At 44.2% G+C, this 19,435-nt stretch overlaps 1 protein-coding gene across 3 annotated transcripts in view; it reads right to left on the bottom strand.

Moving 5' to 3' along the window:
* CCNJL (cyclin J like) overlaps window positions 1–13,772 on the bottom strand; it is a 66,880-nt gene extending 53,108 nt beyond the window's left edge. The window contains exons 1-2 of one of the 3 annotated variants that reach the window (XM_055429462.2): window positions 13,518–13,772; window positions 13,014–13,128 (exon numbers count right to left, since the gene is read on the bottom strand). In XM_055429462.2, coding sequence (XP_055285437.2) covers window positions 13,014–13,079 — 66 coding nt within the window. In that variant the 5' untranslated portion in view covers window positions 13,080–13,128; window positions 13,518–13,772. Of the gene's footprint in view, window positions 1–538; window positions 1,103–13,013; window positions 13,129–13,312; window positions 13,479–13,517 lie in introns of those variants that run through there. The other 2 variants (XM_088838524.1, XM_088838525.1) reach the window with 2 other exon arrangements.
* Between the last annotated feature and the right edge of the window lie 5,663 nt (window positions 13,773–19,435).

Genomic DNA, 19,435 nt, shown 5'->3' with positions numbered 1-19,435 from the left:
CCAAAACAGGCTTCCAAAGATGATTCCTAGCTGGGAAGGTCCTGCTAGTGGTTTGACCAAAATTCCCCCAGAATTTATGGCCCATCTTAAAAGAAACCATGTAGGGATTTCCATGGTAGTCCAATGGCTAAGACTCCAAGCTCCCAATGCTGAGAGCCCAGGTTTGAACCCTGGTCGGGGAACTAGATCCCACATGCCACAACTAAAGATCCTGCAGGGTGAAACTATGACCCAGCCCAGCCAAATAAATAAATTTAAAAAAAAGTAACCATGCAAAAGAAACCCTGAAATGTTAAGGGATAACAGGGCATTGCAACTGCATCTTGGTCTGCATCTTGATCCAAGAGGGGAAAAAAATGCCTAAAGAAAGAAAAAGGTGATGATAAGGCAAACGTGTTAAAGTGTTTACAATTGTGTACTGTGCTGGCAACTCTGCTAAGTTTGAAATTATTTCAAAACAGCAAGTTAACACAAGAGACCCATGAGAGATTTCCACTCAGAGCCAACAGCTCTGTACCACCCGCCCCCACCTTCTTACCTCCCTGTGTGGGTGCCCGGTGTTGCCCCGCCACCAGGGGAAGTTCCTGTTACACATCACTGCCTTCAAGGCTGCGAGCAACTCTGTGTGGTGAAAGTCAGATTCTGGACAGCAGATCTCGAGGTTTTAAGGTCCCAGCTCTCCCACTTAATGGCCAAGTGCCGAAGTCCTTGGAGGCTGTTTTGCTCCCAGCAGATGGAGTTACCAGCAGCCATGCTACCTACCCCACCAGGCAGTGAGGGCCAGGAAGCTGAGGTGTTGACTATAAGGCACAGACCCCAGACCAGGCGTCCATGATGAGCGCATACCAATGGGGGGCGGGGAGCCGCTCATATGCAGCAGCTGCTCTGCTCAGAACTGGGGAGACACAGTCCCAGCCTGTCCTCACAAACCTGCCATCCAGGGAGGTCCAAACGGAGTAATTCCATTAATAAGTATGCAATTACAAATTGTGCTGAGTGCTGAAGGAATAATCAAGGGTTGTCTAAGAACACAGCAGGGGCCCACACTGACCTTGTGTGGCAGCCAGGGAAGGTTCTTCTGAGGAAGTGATGTTTGATTGACAGCTAGAGAACAAGAAGGTTACAGCATGTCCTAGTCCCACAGAGTAGGGAAGTATACAAGCCAAACAACAGTGAAGTTAAGGACACCATGAGGAAGTAATAGGTCAAATCAAGAATATGGGGTGTCCTTCAGGACATAAGACCTGCTTTAGTCAAAATTCAATGGCATGAAAAATAATTTTTTAAGGCAATGGGAGGCAGGGAGACCATTACAGAATGAAAGACTTAAGAATAATTTTTTAAAACCTACTGAATAGTAGAAGTTATTTGCAATGATACGACTGATACAATTCAACAGATCAAATACAAATCAAAAAAACAAACAACTGGACTTTAAAAAGGGTAGAACTAAACAAACATTTTTCTAGAAGGAAATGCAGATGGCCAATAGGCACATGAAAAGATGCTCAACATCAATAATCATCAGGGAAATGCAAATGAAAACCACGAGATATCACCTGACATCTATAGAATGTCCACCATCAAAAAGAACACAAGTAATGGCCTTCCCTGGTGGTACACTGGATAAGAATCCACCTGCCAGTGCAGGAGACATGGGTTTGATCCCGGGTTTGGGAAGATTCCACGTGCCACAGAGCAACTAAGCCAGTGTTCCACAACTACTGAGCCCCTCCTCTAAAGCCTGAGAACCACAACTAACAAAACCATGTGCTGCAACTACTGAAGCCTGTGAGCCCTAGTACCTGATTGCCCTGAAGCCGGTGCTTTGAAACAAGAGAAGCCACTGCAACAAAAAATAGCCCCCCGCTTGCCGCAACTAGAGCAAGCCCATTCGCAAGAACAAAGACCCAGCACAAACGAAAGGAAAAAAAAAATACAAATAACAAATGTTGGCAACGATGTGGAGAAAAAAAAGAAAACCCTCTCACACTACTTGTGGGAATGTAAACCGGTACAGCCACTGTGGAAAACAGTATAGAGATTTTCCAAAATATTAAAATAGAACTACCACGGAGATCCAACCAGTCCATTCTAGAGGAGATCAATCCTGGGTGTTCATTGGAAGGACTGATGCTAAAGCTGAAACTCCAAAACTTTGGCCACCTCATGCAACGAGTTAACTCACTGGAAAAGACTCTGATGCTGGGAGGGACTGGGGGTGGGAGGAGATGGGGACGACAGAATGAGATGGCTGGATGGCATCACCGACTGGATGGACATGAGTTTGAGTGAACTCTGGGAGTTGGTGATGGACAGGGAGGCCTGGAGTGCTGTGATTCATGGGGTCGCAGAGTCAGACACGACTGAGCGACTGAACTGAACTGAACTGAACCACATGTCCAAGCAATTCCACTCCTGGGCAGATAGCCGAAAAAACCAGAGACACAAATTCAAAAAGATACACATACTCCAATGTTCAAAGCAACATTATTTACAACTACCAATGTATGGAAGAACCTAACTGTCCTTCAAAAGCTAACTGGATAAAGAAGATGTGGTGTATACATATATACAATGAAATACTGCTGCTGCTGCTACTGCTAAGTCACTTCAGTTGTGTCCGACTCTGTGTGACCCCACAGACGGCAGCCCACCAGGCTCCCCCATCCCTGGGATTCTCCAGGCAAGAACACTGGAGTGGGTTGCCATTTCCTTCTCCAACAATGAAATACTACTCAGCCCTAAAAAGGAAAATTTGCTATTTGCAGCAACATTGATGGATGCTAAGTGAAATAAGTCAGATAAAGACAAATATTGTATGATATCACTTATATGTGGAATGTAAAAAATGTAACTAGTGAATATAACCAAAAAGAAGCAGACTCACAGATATAAACAACAAACTACTGGTTACCAATGGAGAGAGGAAAAGAGGAGGGACAATATAGGAGAAAGCGGATTTTTAAAAAGTGTTATTACAGGATTCTATTACATCATGTATGTGAAACTTTCATAGCACTATAGACTTTAAAGAACCTGTCATTCAATTAAGAAAATGTAATGCATGGACCTTATCTAGATCATAATTGGATCAAAACAACTATAAAAGCCACTTATGAGACAGCTGGGAGAACTGAACATGAACTGAGCCACAGAAGACTATTAATGAATGATAGTGAGTTTTCTAAGAATGGCATAGTTGCTATGTTTTTTTAAAACGGCCTTTATCTCTTAGTAGATATTCATGGGTGAAATAACATGCTGTCCGGAGAAGCAGCAGCAGGTACTGAAGCTAGGTGGAGAGTACACGGGGATTCACTCCACTATTCTCTCTACTTTTGTGTATCTTTTTAAATTTCTATAATAAAAAATTAAGGACAAGTTCACTCCAAAGAGTCAGACGTATTAAGTCATTTGATCACTTTTACAATGATCAGAAAAATCAATTGCTATTAAGTATAAAGTTATAGCATATTAAAAAGCAGAGACATTACTTTGCCAACAAAGGTCCATCTAGTCAAGGCTATGGTTTTTCCAGTGGTCATGTATGGATGTGAGAGTTGGACTGTGAAGAAAGCTGATTGCTGAAGAATTGATGCTTTTGAATTGTGGTGTTGGAGAAGACTCTTGAGAGTTCCTTGGACCGCAAGGAGATCCAACCAGTCCATTCTAAAGTAGATCAGTCTTGGGTGTTCATTGGAAGGACTGATGCTGAGGCTGAAGCTCCAATACTTTGGCCACCTCATGCGAAGAGTTGACTCACTGGAAAAAGACTCTGATGCTGGGAGGGATTGGGGGCAGGAGAAGGAGATGACAGAGAATGAGATGGCTGGATGGCAACCCCGACTTGATAGACGTGAGTTTGAATGAACTCCAGGAGTTGGTGATGGACAGGGAGGCCTGGCATACTGTGATTCATGGGGTCGCAAAGAGTCAGACAAGACTGAGCTGAACAATGATCAGAAAAATCAACTGTTATTAAGTATAAAGTTATGTACCTTGTCACATCTAATAATTCCTCCTATTTTAGTGAATGGATGAACCACAGTGAAACCAATTCCTCTCCGATGGGCACTGAGGTTTTCTACAACTTTTTCTTATAATAATTCAATCAATCCAATTCCTGATGCTTCTTGCTGTTCTTATCCTACCATCCCTGTCATCCCAACCCACTCACTCAAGTCACTAGATGATCATTTTTTGACTCAGTAAGTAAGTAGCTGGTGCTACCAGCAGGGAAGTCCCTACCAAGAGAACATCCAGGCTCAGGTACCATCTGCTCCAGTGACCTACACGGGGGCCAGTGCCTCAGGACAATTCAAATTCAGCCTCAGGATCCAGTTTCCAAGTAACTGCCATGTGAGGATAGAGGGAAGCACACAGTACAGTGGCAGGGCTCAGGGGGAGCTTGGAGAGTTCTGTGGCCCGAGTCCAAGGTGAGCAGGCCTCCCCTAGCATGACATGAGTCTCAGGATGGTTTTCTGCTGCAGATGGGCCTCCCTGGATCCTGGAAAGTGTCCAGAGTTCTCTACCCCTTCCTTTGCATCTTTTAGTACTTTTCCTATTCAGAGTTCCTGATTCTCTTTAAACACAGACAAGAGTTACCATTTTGACCTATTAAAACAGAACAGACTTTTTCTCTTTTTACCATTTGTTTTATTTGTCTTAGTTGCAGCATGTGGGATCTTCATTGAAGTTCGTGGACTCTCTAGTTTTGGCTTGCAGGCTCAGTAGTTCTGGTGTGTGGGTTTAGTTACTCCAGGTATGTAGGATCTTAATTCCCCAACCAGGGATTCAACTTGCATCCCCTGCATTGCAAGGCAGATTCTTGACTACTGGACCACCAGGGAAGTCCCTGGACTTTTAGAAAAGGCTAATAGCAGGGTTGGCAAAGTTACTGGGAAGCAGACACCCTCCCCCACACCACTGGTTTGAGTGAAAGCTGGTGCAACTTTTGAGAATTTATTAACTGGTGAAATACAAAGTTCTTAAAATCATACCCTGTGACAACAATTCCATTTTAGTCATTTATTCTCATGAGCACACTCATAGACAGCTGAGTAGGATCACCACTGCAGTGTTATAAAATCAAATGGAACAAGAGAAATGACCCAAAAGGCCATCAAGAGGGGGATGGACAAATTATCTAATATATATACAGTGGAATATTACCCAGCAATAAAAAAGAAATAAACTCCTAATAGATACAACACAGGTGAATCTCAAAAGTGTTAAAAAACTAAGTTTAAAAAGACAGACAGAAAAGAGCATATACATGTAACTCCATTTCCACTCTGGAAAAGATAAACTAATCCACACAGAAAAAACCGCTCAGTGATTGCCTGGTGTTGGGAGCAAGATGGGGTGAGTGACTGAGAAAAGGTACTTGGGAACTTTCTAGGTTGATGGCAATGTTTTATCTCTTGACTATGGTGGTTGATACATGTATATACATTTGTCAAAACTTGCTGTATACTCAAAAACTGCATAACCACTTAAGATCTGTGTGTTGTATCATATATAAAATAACTTCAACTTAAAAAAATGAATAAGCAGCTCCATTTAAGTATTCAACAAAGAAATGAGTTAATTCAATCATGGTGTATCCATACAATAAAACATTATGCATGATACCTGTAGACTAACAGCTAACTTAGGAAGTTATTTAGTATACAGAGTTAACAAGAAAATTGTTATGAAACTATAACATACTGTAATACACTATGACAACATTTACATAAAATAAAATGTATACATTTGGATAAAAAATGGCCAAAAAGAAACATTTCATTCATTCATTCAACACAAATATATTGAGTATCTACACTATACCTTTATTGTTACAGTGAGCAGAAAAGACCAAAAAAATTCCCTTTTGGTCATGGAGCTTCTGTTGGAGGTTTCATAAAGATATTTAAATTATTAAAATGTAAACATTTAAAAAATCAAGTGGTACAGGGAAGTGTATAAATTCTACTACCACTTGTGTCAGAACACACACATGGTCTGTTCATACACAGGATAACTCTGGAAAGATTCAGGAGAAATTGGAGTCAGTGGTACCTTTCAGGGAGGGAACTAGAGCCTCTTCACCATCCAACCTTTCATATGTGTTTTTTTCTTTCTTATCATGTTCTTATATTGTCTATTCTAAATAAACACAATGAATTGTTTCAAATTTCTTGCAACAGTCCAATAATCAGGATTGGGTAAAGAAGAATGATATGGAAATGTGAGCATGATATATGATGAAAAACAGTGTTTTAAGAAAAGATATTTTCCATCTTCACTAAATTAAAGCTCTATAAAAATGTGATGACACACACACAAAAGAACAAAAGAACCTACACTAAAATGTCAACAGATTACTCCGAGGATTGGGACTGTGGGGGGAATATTACTTGCTTCTGTTTGCTTGTATTTATTTTCGTAGTTTCCTAGAGAAACAAAAAACGTACTTTGTGTGTTTAATAACTTTTTTTAAAAAATGAAGGGAAATCCCTGGCCACCCAGTGGGTAGGACTCAGTGCTTCCACTGCAGGAGCATGGGTTCGATCCCTGGTCAGGGAACTAAGATCCTGCAAGTTGCACAGCATGGCCAAAGGAAGAGAAAGAAACAGCAGACCACAATGTCACCTCTTTCTGCAAGGTTCTCTCAGAGAGAACTGCTGGCTGAACTCCCTTTACCCAAGGGGCTGTGTGGTTTAGGAAGACAAAGAACAAGTCAAGGGCAAGGGCACAGAGCCAACCCAAAGTCTTAACTGTCCTCCCTTCACTTAGGGAGCACAGACTTCCCCAGCCAACTAGGATGCCCACCAAGACCCTTCCCCACTCCACAATCCAGAGGCCTGGGAGACGGAAAGAGGATACCCATACCCATTCTCTCCCAGGACACCTGGGAGGCAGGGAGCAGGAATCACTCTCCTGGTCTACAGATGAAAGGGAGCCTTCGAGATAATCTGCTTCTTCCACAGATAACGGATAACGTGCAAAGATCTAGTCTCAGCGGAGTGCTGAGGGCACACTGGGGGCTTCCACAGACTAAGGTTGCTAGGATTCAACAGAAAATACCAAGTTCTGGTTCAGTTTTGTCCCCAGCTTCCTAGAGAGTACAGGTAAGGCAGAGGAGTCAGTGAGTCTGCTAGCCAGATGCCACTTTGAAGGCCATCTCCTCCTGCCTCTGAACCCCATTTCTCAATCCACCTTTCATCCTCTGTCTGCACACACCTCCAGGGCAGCCTGCATCAGCTCTGGAGGATGCACGCCAGAAACTTCTGCTTATGCTACAAGCTTCACCCTTGCCTCTGGGCTGGCTGTCTTCCCACTTGAAGACCACCACCACAAGGCGCCCCTGTCAGTACCTAGGGGCTTGTCCCAGCCAGCATTTGGGTTTGAAAGGCCTGGGTGACACATTCCTGGAACTAAGCTGGGCAGACACATCCCAGTATGTGGAACATTTTCTCATGGGTGGACCTGGGTGTGCCTTATGATTTAGGAAGAACTGCTCCCTGGGGGTGCAGAAACCCCAAAATGAGGGGAAGGGAATAGAAAAACCAAGTAAGAGGTAACCTGGGTCAATACCTTCGATGAGACAGATGCTCAGCTCTGCAGTGGGGACACTCAAGGAATGTAAGGGAAGGAGTGAGAAGAGTGAATATTGATGTTGGAAAAGAAAAATAAAAGAATGTATGTGCTTTAGGGGTCACGAGAAGACAGTGCAGTTTTAATCCAGGTGAAGGACAGAGCTGGGGTGAGATCCTACCACATGCAGCTGTCAGAGTTCCAGGAAGAGGAAGGTTCCGAGGCATCTCACCCTTTTCTGGGCCAGGAGTAACAGGAGCAGCCCACCAGGGACACCCTGGGGTAGGCAACAGTGGAGGCCAGATCACTTCAAGGTGAGAAGCACCATGCACAGGTGGGACAGGGGGACCCACCAGGACCAGATAAGGGAGGCCCTGCCCTGGCACTCAGCAACTCCCAATGCCCAGGTTTCTCAGGATGGTTTAGGGAGAACCCAGCCCTTGGAGAGCCATCGGACCACAAACTAAAATACGGAGCCTACAGTGTCATGGAGGGCAGAGCCTTGATTGTTCCTGGCGCTGTACTTCTATTCTTGGTTAAAATGGGTGGTTTTCTCCCAAACAAATTTATGTTCAGGCTCTGATACAAGCAGGGATTTGATCTCACGAGAGTTACTGACACACCCTGTCTTAGAGTTTCCATCTACAGGGTCAGTCCCAGAACCGGGGCAAATATGAGGTATAAGTGAGATAATACACAGGGGCATGCTTGGCACACTGCCTGAAACATAGCAAGTGCTCAAAAACAGTAGCCACTAACATTATCATCACTAAACATCATTTCTGTTGGTGTTTGAGGATTTCTCTGTGTAAATTTAGTCACAGATCAGTAAAAATGTCCTTTAACACTCCACTGGTTCAGGAAACATAGTCTCACAGTTAAAGGCCTTTAAGCGTACAAGAAAGCCAGCTTCAGGAAAACTGCCTGGGAAAAGAGAACTGGCTGTTTTAGGGAATATACATTCCAAGGTTGCTTGCTCTGAAGATCTCAAATCTGGGGTGATGGAGAAGACCCCAACGGTACCACGTGACTCCGATCCTGGGAGAAGGTGAATGCCCGATGGAGGAAGAGGGCGCTGGAGGAGGAGGAGGCCTCTGGCACACAGGCTCCCAGAGTCCTGGAAGAGAAAGCTACCAGCACTGTCAATGTGGCTTCGGGAGGGCAGGGGTACTTCTTCCCCAAGTACTCCCCTGAAATCCCCATATTCAGAAAGTCTTCCACATACCCAAGAAGCCTTAAATCACAGTGATGAGAGCTATTAAACATTCTGTTTTATTAACATAAGCACTTCCTCCTAACTGGAATGATGATTATGTGTAAAATGGACATAAGTCAAAAGGAGACCAGAGTGAGTTCTATCTATTGTACTGCTCGTCCAAAGACAAAATTCAGGAAGGAAAATGGAACCTCCTGGCAGAAGTGTGGGAGGATCTACGTTTCTATTATTTGGGCTAAACCTGTAGTTCTTTTCCTACAATCCCAAGGCAGGACTTTGGTCCAGGTCAGTAGATATGTCTTTGTGGGGAATTCTTTTCCTAGTCCCGCCTCTATTCCTCTCCTCCCCACTCCCACCCCCACATTATCCCAGAAGACAGTGAGACTATCTACTGTCTAAGTCTATAGGAGGCCAGGAAGCAGCCTTCACCTGATCCTGCCCCTGGCACCACAGCCAGCACTGCAGCCACTCACATGGACAGCCCTGCCAGGCCAGGGCGACCTCCTGGGACATGCTCGAGACCCGACAGAGGGTTCCTGGGAAGCACTCCTGCACCACCATTCGAGTGCCCCAGGAAGTCCCCCTGAGCCTGGTCCTTCCCCTCTGTGCTCCCCCAGTGGCTGTGCCTCCAGCAGGTAAAGCAGTGGACACCCCTTGTCTTCCCTCCATACCACACACTGGTCTGGTAAAGCTGAGATATCACACAACACACCTCACGCCTGGGAGAGGCTCACAGTCTGGTGAGTAGGACACAGGTAACAGGACCATAAGGGAAGCATGAGGTTGGGGCCAGGGCACTTGGGGGAAGAAAGAGGCTTGAAGGACCAGGAAGTTGGGCCTCAAGCTGAGAGCCATCCCCTGCCCTAATTCCATCATGTGTATCCAGAACCTGCTCATTTTAAATGGCTGGATGCATCTTTTGGCAAAAAAAGAAAAAAAAAGTGGGAGTCAGTCTAATCTGAACACTCCTTGGGCCATATGCCTGAAAACATCACCAACAGCCTCACTGTCACCACCAGCCTGGTGGGGATGATCTGCTTCTCTCTCATGTTCAGTGAAGAAGTTCAAGGGTACAGGTGTGATGGGGGAAGAATCCTGACTCCCTTGTACTGGCTAGCACCCCCAGGTCCTACCAGAAAAGTAGTTAAATGAGAAGGAGCTCTAAGTCTGCTTCAACAGAAGCAGTAGGGCCAGGTAGGATGCTCAAAGGAGTACTTTAATATTCACAAATGATGTGACTTACAGGACTCAATTTCCAAAATATACAAACAGCTCATACAACTCAATGACAAAAAAACAAACAACCCAATCAAAAATTGGGCAGAAGACCTAAACAGACATTTCTCCAAAGAAGACAGACGGCCATTAGTTACATAAAAAAATGCTCAACATCACTGATTTTTAGAGAACTGAAAGTCAAAACTACAATGAGGTATCACCTCATACTGCTCAGAATAGCCATCATTAAAATGTCCACAAACAATAAAAATACTAGAAAGAGTATAGAGAAGAGGGAATCCTCCTTAACAGTTGGTGGGAATGTAAACTGGTGCAGCCACTACGGAAAACAGTATGGAAATTCCTCAAAAAAACAAAAAGTGAGGCGCCATATGATCCAGCAACCCCACTCCTGGGTTTATACCCAGAGAAAACACAAATCTGAAACGCCATTCACAACCCAATGTTCAGAGCTCATAGCAGCACTATTTACAATAGCCAAGACAAAGAAGCAACCTAAATGTCCATCAACAAACGAATGAAGATGTAATACATATACAATGGAATACTACTCAGCCATAAAAAGAATCAAATAATCCCATTTGCAGCAACATGGATGAACCTAGAGATTACCATACTAAGTGAAGTTAAGTCAGAAAGGAAAAGACAGATACCATATGATATCACTTACATGTGGAATCTAAAATATGATACAGATGAACTTACTTACAAAACAGAAACTGACTCACAAACTTTGAAAACAAAGTTATGGTTACTGAAGGGGGAAGAGTGGAGGAGAGGAATAAACTAAGAGTTTGGGATTAGCAGATGCAAACTATTATATTGAGAATAGATAAACAGTAAGGTCCCACTGTATAGCACAGGGAACTATACTTAATATCTTATAATGGAAAAGAATATGAAACAATATGTATATATATATATGCACAGCTGTACACCAGAAACTGACACAACACTGTAAATCACCTATACTTCCATTAAAAAGAAAAAGGAACCAATAAGACCAGTTTCAAGTCACAGGTGACTCTGAGCATTAACTCAAGTGAGTTTTCAATCTCTAACACGTAAGACCTACCTCCCTCAAGGTAGGCAGCCCAACAGTGAACTAATAGGACATGGGTGAGGCACAATTAATGGGGAACTGCCTGCCCTGCTCCTTTGAGTGGCTGAAGGAGAGATTAGAACATTCTTATTTATATACAAAAGGTCGAGGATTCTCCAGTAACTGAGCTGGTTGAGTTTATACTGCTCTCAGAAATCCTTCCTGCCAGAAAGGAAACAACGAGGTCAAAGCCATTCCCCTAAGCTATAAGCAAAACTGACAACCACTGGCACCTGCAAAGAACAAGGAAGCCCAGTTTTTACAGCAGGCCTCACTAATTCATTCAGCTACCACCTCCAGAAAAGGACCAAGACCTTATTACCTGTTCTACCACTCCCACTCCCTGCAGGTTAACTGAACCACCAAGATCTGGATTTCTTTTCCACATGCCTTGATATACTTGCACCTTGGACCATACTGTTTTGGGGAAAAAATCAAGGGAAGTAGAGGAAAGCCACAGCCCTGACAAGCAATGCAAAACAGAGATGGACTAGTAGGTACAGGAAAAATGATAAGATAATTGGACTGGAATACAGCTACCCCCTCATGAGGAAAAAACTCTGAACAGCTAATGACTTTTTAAGCAGAACCCCACAGATATTGGGTGCAAATGCACTGGATGTGAGACCTGTCTATGCAGGGACCCAGGGACTCCACTAAGGAGACCTCCCCTTCCCTGTACTGGGTTGGAGAGTGTCCCTCCAGAATTCATGTCTACCCAGAACCTCGGAATGGCTTTATTTGGAAATAGGGTCTTTTCTGATGTAATTAAATTAAGATGAGGTCATGCTGGATTAAAGCAGCCCCCATTCCAATGACTGGTGTCCTTATAAGGTGAGAAAACAGAGGCACAGACAGACATACTGATAGAACACCATGTGGCAAGAGGCAGAGACACAGTGATGCATCTACCAGCCAAGGAAAGCCAAGGAGTAACATGGCCCTGCTAACACCTTAATTTCGGACTTCCAGCCTCCAGATTTGTGAGAGAGCACATCTTTATTAAGTTCCCAGGTTTGTGGTAGCTTGTCCAGCAGCCCTAGGAAACCAATACACACCTTTTATTTCACACCTGTTCCCCAAACCACCCTTCCCAGTCTCAGCTCAGGGCCAGGAGACAAGACACACAGGCCATACCTCTAACCCACCTGGACTCCGCCACCTTCCCAGAGTCCATCAGCACTTCTCCCTTTAAGGGGTGGGGGAGAGCAGAGATCATATTTCAGCTGTCCCCATCTTCTGCCAGTGGAGGCACACTGGCAGGGGAGTGCTGGTTTTCTCCCCACATTCTCCTAGCTTTGTAGAATCTCCTTTAGACTACTGTTTCTAAAATCTTATTCAGTCCCATCCTAGATATATTTGGGGTGGGCCATAACTACATGTGCTTTAGTCTAGTATTAACCTACTGTTCTTTATATCATGTTACTACTTTTACTTAAATAAACATATTTAAAGGAACTGTTATAGCGTTACAATAAATAGAAAATCACCATCATTTATTCCACGCAGAGCTTGCTAGATACATGTTTTTAAATTGCACATTAAATACACGATACATTTTTAAGTCCGTTCATGTATCCTTTAAACAATACTACGGGTGACAATACTACGGGAAATACCACCTTAAGGAGTACAGTTTATTTGTCTACGAACTCTGGGCTCCTATGCAGAAAAACCAATTTAAGCTCTCCAGTCCCGTTTCTCATTCCCCTTCTTCCCGCGACTGTCCCAGGAGGAGGCTAAGAGCAGAAGCAAAGAAAGGCACCGGGAGTTCCTAGCTCCGACACAGGGCGACCTGAGAATATGGAGTCAAGAGCGAAAGGGACTTTAAATGCCCAGTCCTGCGAGTGACAAGGCCGGGGAGGGACTGACCTTCTCGCGCAGGGTGCAGTGGACGTCCGAGGCAACGCGCCCTTCCCACCACGGCTCATCCATCATCGCGTGTGCAGCGCCGCTCTCCGAGGCTACCGGGCTCCGAGGGCACACCCTGAGTGGACACAGGCAACTTCAGAGCCCGCAGCGCGCCCCCCAGCTCCTACCCCGGCATCCCCATCCTCTCCTGTCCTCGGCCCGGGCCTCTGCCGGGCGCCCACTTCTGCCCCACTCAGCGGAGGGCTGTCGCCTCCCATCCCAAGAAGGCTGCAGCGTCCCCTCCCCTTTACTCGCGGGACCTGAGGCGACCTGGAGCTCTGCAACAACTTGCAGAATTTTTATCTTCCTTTTTGCAAAAGTTGCACAGAAAGTTGCAGACTCCGCTAGCTCTCCAGAGGCCGGGGCTCCGGCAGCGGCCACCGGCTCGCCGTCCCCAACTCCTCCCCCGCCGCCCAGCCTTTGTCCTGCTCCCACATCCTGCCCTCCAGCCGGGGCGAAACTCACGCATCCCTCTCCGGAGGTGGGGGGCTGCGGGCGCCGGGCCCCTCCCAGGGCCGAGCCGGCTGTGCCCTCGGGTGCCTGCAAGCGAAAGGGCCCCTGGCGCGGGGCTCTCCGAGCTCTCGACGGCCGCCTCCGCAGCCCTGCTCGCCCTGCCGCCGCCGCGCCCCTGCGTGCGCTCGGGTCCCTCCGCGGCTCGCAGCCTCCGGGCCGCCGGGGGCCTCCCTCCTTCGCTGGGGGAATTGGGGGCCGGGCCTCGCGCATGCGCCGCCGGCCCCCGCACCCCGCGGGGCTGGGGGCTGGGAATTGGAGTCTTTCTTTCGCCCGAGCTGGCTGCTTTTCCTGTCCGCACTGCACCCCCGCCTGGGTGGAAAGCTTCGTCTCACCGTCGCGGGGACTCCGGGTGGTCTCACCCGGAGTGCTCACGCGGGCAGCGCTGGGACCCCGGCGCCACCTGCGCGCGCCACTCGTGAAAGGCGCGGGCAGGATGCCCCCAGAAAGTTGTCTCTCGCGTGCGCTGTTCTAGCCTACCTTTAGTCGGTTCCACCTGTTTTTTCTTTTTAACTAGCCCTGCAATGCGGAGGTGGATGTCTAAATTCCCACGGAAGCCCCCAAAACCCGCTCTTGATTATCCACGAGTCCCTGTTTGTAAAGGAGGCTCAGTAAATCAACGGATTTTGTTTTGTGCTCCTTCAAAGTATAGATCTACTCGTTACATTGGGAGAAAAACAGTGTTTCTGGAGGGACAGGTGGATGGAAAGCATTGTCTTTTTAATTTAGTTTTAATTTGTTTTCGGAAAGACACTCCCTTGAATCAGCCCCTCTGATGGAACAACAGATTGATCGCTTTTTGTGATACTTTTGGAGATTCACAGATTCGTTTAAAATCCAGCTGCCGATTGGATGACTTTTGCCATGTTCCTCAGACTCTCTAAGCCTGGGAACCCTCATGTGAAAATTGGGAATAAAACCTGCACCAATCTGCTGGAGATACTGCATCATTAAATAAGGTAATTCGTATAAAGGGATAATCCCCATGCCAAGTATAAAGCAAACACTCAATAACTAGCTGCTACTAAGGAGGCTTTGGTTTCTGACTACTTTCCTACAGACAGGTACCCACCTGGAAAGAAAATTTTAAATCAGCTTTGATAAGCTTCAATAGGTGCTTAAAAAGAAGTTTTAATGCTAAAAAAAAAAAACCCACCTTGTAAACTATCAATGAATAAGCAGTAATAAATACAGGTTCTTAATAAAGACATTATAAAGGTTGAGAAGAGTAAGAAAAGTTTGAGGAAATAGAAAAAAGTGAAAATACCAACTTTACATAAATTAACTTTTTAAATAAAATTCTAATGATTGTAGGTAGATGGGTGGTGGGGGAGGGATGACAACACTTTTTTTCCCTAACACTTAAATGGAAGAATATCAATGAGTTAAGATAAGATTTTTATCTTTTAAAAATGAGGGATAGAACTATATATTGCCAAATCTTAAAACATATTGCAGATCTGTGATTCAAACAGTGTGGTGTTGACACAAGAATGGTGGATAAGTATCAGTGGGATAATCAAAAGTTTAGAAATATATCCCACATACTTAGAAACTATGATAAATGTGGCATTTCACTTTTAAGGGGAAAAGGATAAATTCTTAAATAAACTGGCCAGGAGAAATTAGTTAATTTGAGGGAAAAAAGTAAAATTAGGGATTTATTTAAACCATCATCAAATTAAATATAAGAACCTGTCAAATGACAAAACTACAACAATTTAATGATGGTTTGATGTTATTTATTTAAGGGAAAATAATTCATGGATTGGGAGAGTACAGTGCCTTACGAACAGTGGAACATTATTTCCAAGGAATTTTGAGCAAAAGTGAATGTTATATGCATAATAATGGAATCTAGAAAGTTAGTACTGATGATCCTACTTGCAGGGCAGCGAAGGAGATACAGACATAAAGAACAGACACAGTGGGGGAAGGAGAGGACCAGATGGGATCATTTGAGAGAATAGCATTGAAACATATATATTTACATATGCAAAGTAGATAGCCAGTGGGATTTTGGTGTCTGACTCAAACACCTTGAGGTGATTGGCAGGGAACCCAAAGCTGGTGTTCTGTAATAACCTGGAGGGGAGGGATGGGGAAGGAGGAGGGAGGGGAGTTCAAGAGGGAGGGGACATGTATACCCATGGCCGATTCATGTTGATATACCAAAAACCATCACAATGTTGTAATTATCCTCTAATTAGAAATTTTAAAAGAGAGATAGTTTTATAGAGTGTTAGAAGAAGGATGAAACAGGGCATGATTGATGAGGAGGTCCTATTTTTTAGGGTAGGGTGAGCTAGCTTTAGTTCACTTTGGAGGACTTTGATTGCTGTTCTTAGGTTCCCTAGACCGTGAGATGTTTCCAGTCAGTGTGGGCTGGCTGACTTAGGTTTAAATGTATGATGTAGGCCAGACCACTGGGGTGGCCTCCACATAATGAATTAACTTTATCAAACCCAAAGAACTACAAACAAATGATAACCTCCCCCATTAAAAAAAAAAAATCACAAGATAATTAAAACATAGGTGAATTATTTCAGACAAGAAGGTCTAGAGGTTAACGCACAGGAAGAAACAAAAGGCCAGGATGAGTATATATACTTTTGAATAAATAAATCCAGAGAATCCCATGGACAGAAGAGCCTGCGTCCATGGGATCACACAGCCGGGCACGACTGAAGTGACTTAGCACTCAGCACTCAGCCATCAAATATCACCAAAAAGGCAAATGATAAACCGGAGAGAATGTTGTTAACAAATGTGACAAAGGTTGATCTTACCATATAGACCTCTTGTAAATCACTATGTAAAACACTAACACCCAAGATGAAGGAATGGATGAACAGGCATGCATGAAAGAGGAAATTCAAATGGACAATTATCATTTTTAAATAAGCTTTTGTTAAATGCTCATACTCACTAGCCAAGACATTAAACATGTTTTAGAAAAAGGGTGTATCTCTGACAAGAATTTTTTAAAGCACAATATGCAGGATTGACAAATACAGTGTTGGTGGGAATGAAGATTATCGGCGTCTTCTGATAGACAGTATAATTGTATTCAGACGCAGTTCTAAGCTGACTGGGAAGCAGACGACCAGCCCGAGGGCCTGGGCCCTGCGTGGCCCACAAAACTGACTCACATTCTCCCCTGTGGCAGGGCTTCCTCCACTTCATGGTGAGCTGAGCGGGCATCTTATCCCTGGAAGGTGCCCAGCCCTCCATTTTTCATCAGAGACAAAGATTGCTATTTGCAACACTCAGCTTAAACCATTTATAGCCTTTCTGCACATAGATTATAGTCACTTTTCTCTCCAAAACCTTAGGCTTTTGCTTTTTTTTTACTTTCACTGATACACTCAATTATTGTCGTTTATATTGAGATGCTGGAAAAGCAGGAGATAGTTGTGCCTCATCTATTAATGTAAAAACGTATCAATAAACTTCCTCAAACTGATCCAACTATTCCACTTCTGGAAATTCACTCCAAAAAAATAAGCATGAGTACAAAGATTTCTTTACGGGGGCTTCATCACAAAGCTTTTCCATTATAGTGAACAGTTCAGCTCAGTTCAGTCGCTCATAGTGAACAGGGACTGGTTAAATATTAATTTGGCTCAACATTTTTTAAGAGAATAAATAATTATCTGAGAAGATGTTCACAAGATATTAAGTGAAAAAGGAGATTAGGTTATGATCCCAATGATACATTATGCTCACATACACACACTCAAAAGAAAAAAAATGTCCATAAAAACATTCAGTCAGTTCAGTTCAGTCGCTCAGTCATGTCGGACTCTTTGTGACCCCATGGACTGCAGCACGCCAGGCTTCCCTGTCCATCACCAACTCCCGGAGCTCACTCAAACTCATGTCCATCGAGTCAGTGATACCATCCAACCATCTCATCCTCTGTCGTCCCCTTCTCCTCCCGCCTTCAATCTTTCCTAGCATCAGGGCCTTTTCCAATGAGTCACTTCTTTACATCAGATGGCAAAAGTATTGGAGTTTCAGATTCAGCATCAGTCCTTCCAATGAATGTTCAGGGTTGATTTCCTTTAGGATTGACTGCTTGGGTCTCTGGAGAAGGCAATGGCAAGCCACTCCAGTACTCTTGCCTAGAAAATCCCATGGATGGAGGAGCCTGGTAGGCTGCAGTCCGTGGGGTCGCTAAGGGTCGGACACGACTGAGCGACTTCACTTTCACTTTTCACTTTCACACATTGGAGAAGGAAATGGCAACCCACTCCAGTGTTCTTGCCTGGAGAATCCCAGGGACGGGGGAGCCTGGTGGGCTGCCGTCAGTGGGGTCACACAGAGTCGGACACGACTGAAGTGACTTAGCAGCAGCAGCAGCAGCTTGGGTCTCTTTGCTGTCCAAGGGACTCTTGAGAGTCTTCTCTAACACCATAGTTCAAAACCATCAATTCTTCGGCACTCAGCTTTCTTTATAGTCCAACTCTCACATCCATACATGACTACTGGAAAAACCATAGCTTTGACTAGACGGACCTTTATTGGCAAAGTAATGTCTCTGCTTTTTAATATGCTGCCTAGGTTGGTCATAGCTTTTCTTCCAAGGAGCAAGCATCTTTTAAAACATTACCCTGTGTAATCAGAGTGGTAGTATTATGGGAAATTTTAATTTAGTTTTTATTCTAGTATATCTGAGTTTTCTAAATTTTCTTTAAGAAACATGCATTACTTTCACAATCAAAACAAAAGAATGAATGCTATTTTTTAAAAATCACTTGATGTATTTACAGAGTGGCCTTCCATTGAATAACAATTCACAGCGTTGTTTTGTTTCTGATTTGGTTTTATCTTCTTCATAGCAGTATTATTTCTTTCTCAGGGTACACCAAAGGAGGTCAGGTCTTTGTTGTTCATTGATTTGGAGTTCTCGCTTCCTAACTTCAGGTTCTCAGTTATCCAGAGTCCCAGTAGGTGAGCAAGATGCAGGGACTTTGGTCCTTTCTCCCAGGGCTATTTTAAGAGGATACGAAATATCATTCATATTCGTTTGTGTATCATTCTCAGGAGTCTCTCATTTTCAGTGTCTCTGAAAGATAAACACATGTTGCACTGATGGTTTTGGCAGTGAGTCCTGTCCACAGGTAGAAATGATGTCGGTGCCCTTAGCAGAAGAGGCTTCCTATGGTAGATGATAGAGGGAAAATGCAACTGGAGTTACTTCTCCCACTCACTGCATTATGAGAAGTAAATAAGCCAAGAGGTGTTCTTTCATTCATTAAAAAACTACAATTTTATCAAATATGAACTACTAACCAATTACTGCCTTCCCGCATCCAATCTCTGAAACTCACAGGATGGGAACCAAAAATTTAGAGCAAGACCATCCTACCTATCTAAAACTTTCCCAGGTATAAAATAAGAAAATATTTTTTTTTCTCTGAGCTTTCCAATCTTCCTCAGAGGACAAATCAATCTAATATTATCAACTACTCACTTTTTTTTCCAACTGGTCACTTTATCTTTCCTTTGTCTTTTTTCCCCTCAGAAGATACAAGCTCTCACATTATAAATATATATTTATGGTGAAAGGATGTGTTCTCATCCTGTTCCCAGGCTTTGATCTCCTCCCCAAGGATAAGCAGTGCCTGATGTTTCCTTCCAGAAGTGATCTACGCACTTACCAACATGAATACCCATGCCTTTTCCCCTTTACATGAATGGCAGCATATGGAAGACATCCTTCTGCATCTTGCTTTTCCCTCTCGGTTGTCCCGTGGCAGTGCCCATAGAGGTGCACAGTTACCCCGTGTGCTCAGTAGATCAGTCATGTCTGGCTCTTTGTGACCCTTTGTACTGTACCAGGCTCCTCTGTCCATGGAATTCTTCAG

This window comes from Moschus berezovskii, chromosome 8, assembly GCF_049115385.1.
Source record: "Moschus berezovskii isolate FMDL1 chromosome 8, NW_MosBer_1.0, whole genome shotgun sequence".
NCBI classification, from domain to species: Eukaryota; Metazoa; Chordata; class Mammalia; order Artiodactyla; family Moschidae; genus Moschus; species Moschus berezovskii.
This window is presented reverse-complemented; position numbering and strand designations above follow the sequence as displayed.